General features: G+C 47.9%; 1 protein-coding gene across 2 annotated transcripts in view; it reads right to left on the bottom strand.

The window, feature by feature from the left end:
• Positions 1-204: 204 nt before the first annotated feature.
• Positions 205-5547, bottom strand: part of DYNC2I1 (dynein 2 intermediate chain 1) — a 60052-nt gene continuing 54709 nt past the window's right edge. For both annotated transcript variants that reach the window (XM_073888923.1, XM_025859120.2), the window contains exon 25: positions 205-936. In XM_073888923.1, the coding sequence (XP_073745024.1) occupies positions 762-936 (175 nt within the window). In that variant the 3' untranslated portion in view covers positions 205-761. The remainder of the gene's footprint in view (positions 937-5547) is intronic.

The following is a 5547-nucleotide window of genomic DNA, read 5'->3' as shown; positions in this document are numbered from 1 at the left end:
GCTCTGGAATGTCCCTTGTTACCTTCTGGGTAAAAGATGCTCTCATCCTGCCGTGAGATCTTCCTGTGGCTAAGTGGGAGCTCCGTGTGGCCAGAGAAACTGAAGCCCCACCTGGCCCCTCGCTGACCATCCCCACCCCTCACTGTGCCAGGGGGCCATCCTGGGCTTTCTTGCATCTCACCCCAAAATTCTGTTATAACTGAGTACAAAATTCAAGAGCATTTATTTATTCAGGTTATTTTTATACAGACATTTTTAAATACTAAAGCATAATGTAAAATGTGCCTGACATTCAAATAATGCCAAAAGAAGCCCAAGAAAGTTTTAAGAAAACACAGTTGGCAGAGGTCATTTCAATGACATAACTCCATTTAATTTACACCTGAGTATGTCCTTTTCTGCAGGACTAAGAAAATTGCTCATTAAAGTACATTTTCATGGTAGACTGTTTAAAATATAAATGTGCTAATATTTTAAAGCTATTCTAAAAATAAGTAGAAATATTCTCAAAGAACATAATCAACATGACTATTTCCTCTCAAGCTCAGCATACACTAAAAGGTGTGTTGTTTCCATTCAAAAAATGGTGATTTACTCACTGGGAACGCTGAGGTGACATTCTTGTAAAGTAAGTTACACAGAGAATACATACCCTCTATCAATGTACATGCACACGGATACAACTGTCTTTCCCGTGTGGGTCATCATTCTGCCCTGCCCCCGTCCCCAAGACCACACCCTGCTATCTTGCAGCCCCCCTTCTACAGGGCTTCCTGAAAGAGTAGCCGCAGCTTCCTCAGCTCGTCTCCCACGGGGGCTGCCCACACCCTCTTCAGGTACTGGACGTCCACGCTGCCAGAGGCTCTGGCCAGCACCAGGGCCAGGAAGCTGCCACTGGCCTTCTCTGCTTCACCCACGACTGTCATGGCCACCAGCCTGAAAGTAAGAAGCACATGCTGTGTGATCTTGAGTCTCCCAAATTATCTATCCTCCAAGGAAGGAGTAAAAAGCAAAGGAAATTCTAAAAATTTCAGTAATAGTCAAAAGAAAGGTTGGGCCAGAAATAAAAGATACAAAAATCTATGGAAACCGCTTAGAAAACGTATTTCTGCATTTTTGCAGACTGACCGCTTGCGAGGGTCACAGATCATGATGGAGGATGTGCTGCCTGAAGACACCTGGGCTGGAATGCCTTGGGCACTAGACCCTCCCATCCAGCTTTGCTCCTTCTGGTGAACGGGGATGCCAGTGGCCCTCAGGCGCCCAGCAAGAAACCCAGAGCCAGCCCAACAGCCCTGACATTGCCTCTCCCGTCCCTTCACTGACCAGTTTCTCTGACCGGGTCCTGTCTCTAACCTTCCCCCTCACGGGCTGCTGACAGACACTCAGCAACCTGCATCCCACGTCTACTCGAGGCCCGCTGGCTGCTCAGGGCCACCCAGATCCCAGGTCCCACACAGCACCTGCAGTACCAGCCTCTTGGGACTCTCGCTCCTCCTGTCTTCCTCTGTTCACTTCCACTTATCCTTTGAGACCTGACTCGGCGGCATCACCTCCAGAGGTCTCCCCTGGCCCCTGACTAGATCCCTTGACGATGCCTGATTTGGTCAGGGGTCCCCAGCATCCTCGAAATGCCTCTGGCCTACATTCATCCCACCTTTACTCACCAAGAAGGCTGAGACCATGCCCACCTCATACCGACCTCAATGCTCCCGCCCCTCCTGTCTCCTCATAATGACAAGGGCCGCCAGCACCAGCACCCACAGGGGCCTTGATTCCGTGGGATCCACGACTGGCACAGGACGGGAGCAGTGAGCCCCTCCAGGGGGTTGCCAGCGGTCGCAGGTAGCAGAGAATCCCCACTGTGGCCCCACGGGGGCTGAGTGCCCACTGATACTCCTAAGTTTGTCCCCACAATCCAAATACTCCCCCAACCCCAGGCCCCTGTGATGTAAGCACAGCACACCCCGATAGGGACCTGACTTAGCCCCTGAGAGGCCAGTCAGTCTACACCCACCCACAGGCCACACTCTGGAGAGCCACAACACGATTTGTGGCAGGTGAGCAAACTACGAAAAATTACAATCATTGAGGGAGACAAACCATGAGAGACTCTTAACTCCAGGGAACAAACAGGGCTGCTGGAGGGAGGGGGTGGGGTAACTGGGGGATGGGCAGTAAGGACGGAAGTGATGTGATGAGCACTGGGTGTTGTACGCAACTGATGAGTCACTGACCTCCACCTCTGGAACTAACATGACACCATACGTTAACTAACTTGAATCGTCACTTAGTACTACTTAGTGCTTCAACACTGCTGTTCAACTACTAGTGTAAAACACAGGTCAAGTTTAACTGCCACAAACTTGGAAACATGAGCAGAGGGTGACAAACATGAAGGCTTCCGCTGCGTAGCAACCGCGATACTAGGGTGCACCACACGGCGTGCTCCACGGGGCACCGCTAAGCTGGGTCTATGTGAAAACAGATGTCAAAGCACCAGTGTGGACTCTGACGGTTCAGGTAAAATGCCCTTGGGATTTGAGAGCCAGACAGAATCTAAGCCAAGGGCAGAGAAAAGGCACAGTCCGGGCTCGCAGGCTGCTACCACCTCCTTGCCCTGGCCCAGAGCTGTGCCTGCCCCCCACACACTCACCGCCTGGCGTGCTTCTGCTCCCAGATCATGAGCACGCAGCTTACTTATCACCCTAAATTCACCCTAAATGTGGTAAATTCTTCCTTCTACCTAAACTTGTGCCTTTTAGACTCTGTCAGTTGCTTGTTCTGTTCTTCTCTGCAGCTGAAGAAACACAGCCCTTTCTAGGAATACGACTTCTTTAACGGACACTGCCGCTAACCAGACAGGAGGCGTCTAAGATGGAATGCTCCACATCATTCTGGGCTCTGTCTCAGCAGCTCCCCTGCTCTGTGCGGCTTCAGCTCGCTGCCCTCTGCCGAGATCCAGACACGCTGGCCGGTCCCCACTGCCACCAAGGGCATGAGGGGGGAAGAGACCCCTGTCCCTACCCGAGGAGACCCCAAACCTCCCCTCTTCTTGGTAAGACCTTCCTTCCCTGCCCCACCGAAAATCCACACTGGATCCCTCCCTGTTCATTTCTCCCATCACAAGTTGTGGGACTTCCTAGTTTATTTTGTTTACTACCCATCTTGCCCCATCAGGATGTGAGCCTATCAGCTGGTTCACCGCTGTACCCCAGGGCCTGCACTGGGGCCCGGCGCACAGTAGGTACTCGGGAAACACTTATTTTATTAAATAACAGACAAACTTTGGGAAATAAACTGTGTGTACATTCTGTTTATAAGTGAATCACAGTCTGGATTTCAATGATGTATTTTTTAATAATTAGAATAATGTAAGTGGGTCCATTTCTGGAGACTCTATTCTGTTCCATTGATCTAAGTGTCTGTTTTTGTGCCAGTACCGTACTGTCTTGGTGATTACAGCTTTGTAATAGAGCTGGACGTCCGGAATTGTGATGCTGCCAGCTTTGTTTTTCTTTTTCAACATTTCCCTGGCAATTTGGGGTCTTTTCTGATTCCATACAAATTTTAGGATTGTTTCTTCCAGCTCCATGAACAATGTCAACGGTATTTTGATAGGGATGGTGTTGAACGTGTAAATTACTCCAGGCAGCACTGACATTTTAACGATGTTTATTCTTCCAATCCATGAGCATGGGATGTTTTTCCATCTTTTTGTGTCTTCCTCCTCCATTTCTTTCATGAGTGTTCTGCAGTTTCTAGAGTATAGATCCTTTACCTCTCTGGTTAGGTCTACTCCTAGGTATCTTATGGTTTTTGGTGCTATTATAAATGGAATCGATTCCCTAATTTCTCTTTCTACAGTTACACTGTTAGTGTATAGAAAAGTAACTGATTTCTGTGCATTGATTTTGTGTCCTGCCACATTACTGAATTGCTGTATGATGTGGTTCATATGTACAATAGACTACTACTCAGCCATCAGAAAGGATGAATACCCACCATTTGCATCGACATGGATGGAACTGGAGGAGATTATGCTAAGTGAAATAAGTCAAGCAGAGAAAGTCAATTATATGGTTTCACTAATTTGTGGAACCTAAGGAACAGCATGGAGGACATTAGGAGAAGGAAGGGAGAAATGAAGGGGGGGAAATCGGAGGGGGAGACGAACCATGAGAGACGATGGACTCTGAGAAACAAACTGAGGGTTCTAGAGGGGAGGGGGTGGCGGGATGGGTTAGCCTGGTGATGGGTATTGAGGAGGGCACATTCTGCGTGGAGCACTGGGTGTTATGCACAAACAATGAATCATGGAACACTACATCAAAAACTAATGATGTAATGTATGGTGATTAACATAATAAAAAAAGAATAATGTAAGTTTAACATAATAAAAAAAGAATAATTACATACATGTAATGTATGGTGATTAACATAATAAAAAAAGAATAATGTAAGTAATAATTGCACTAAATACACAAAGGTCTTAATTTTTTCAGGTCTTTTTTTTTTTTTTTAAAAAAAAGAGAGAGGTAGAGAGAGCGCACAAGCAGGGGAACGTCAGGTAGAGGGAGAGGGAGAAGCAGGCTTCCCACTAAGCAAGGAGCCCAATGCGGGGCTCGATCCCAGGACCCCGGGATCATGACCTGAGCCAAAGGCAGACACCCAACCGCCTGAGCCCACCGGGTGCCCCTTTTCAGGTCTTGCTGGTGTGTCCTAACATTCTGTCAAACCGTACCCTGGTTTTGATCACCGCTTGCCCTTCTTTTTCCTCTACAAAGGGACGTGGGTGACAGCTGGGTGGCCCCCTCCTCCGCAGGTCATGGGAGCTTTCATTTCATAGCAGGAGAATGTACTGACAAAAAAGAGAAAATCTCAAGAAAGAAAACAGGTATCGAGACAAAGTGGGGTCAAGAGAGAGCCCTTCACAGTGAAAACTTGATACGTATTTCAACTGTCGATTAAACAAAACAACAAAAACGGGATTATTTAAAGCACATCACTAACTACTCGCATGAATGGGTTTCACCTTACTCAGTGCAGAGGCACATGGGGCTGGTTTGAATGGGACATCAGTTTAGGGCAGAGAAATGACACTGATGTGAAATTATGTGAATTACTGATTCCCATGTAGTATCCCTTTTTAGAAACGAGAAGGAAGACTCTGTATATCGCTCAAATACTGAATTTAAAAGACGAATAAATGGGATGCCTCGGTGGCTCAGTCACTAAGTGTCTGCCTTCTGCTCAGGTCACAATCTTGGGGTCCTGGGATCGAGTCCCACGTCAGGCTCCCAGCTCCTTGGGGAGCCTACTTCTCCCTCTGCCTCTGCCTCCTTCTCTCTCTCTCATGAATAAATAAATAAAATCTTTAGATTTTATTTATTTATTTGACAGAGAGAGACACAGCAACAGAGGGAACACAAGCAGGGGGAGCAGGAAAGAGAGAAGCAGGCTTCCCCCCGAGCAGGGAGCCTGACGTAGGGCTCAATCCCAGGACCCCGGGATCATGACCTGAGCTGAAGGCAGACACTTAACGAC

This window comes from Callorhinus ursinus, unplaced genomic scaffold, assembly GCF_003265705.2.
Source record: "Callorhinus ursinus isolate GAN/ISIS: 27379988/994484 unplaced genomic scaffold, GSC_fseal_2.0 scaffold99, whole genome shotgun sequence".
Classification (NCBI taxonomy): domain Eukaryota; kingdom Metazoa; phylum Chordata; class Mammalia; order Carnivora; family Otariidae; genus Callorhinus; species Callorhinus ursinus.
The sequence above is the reverse complement of the archived record's forward strand: the minus strand, read 5'-3'. Positions and strand labels throughout refer to the sequence as shown.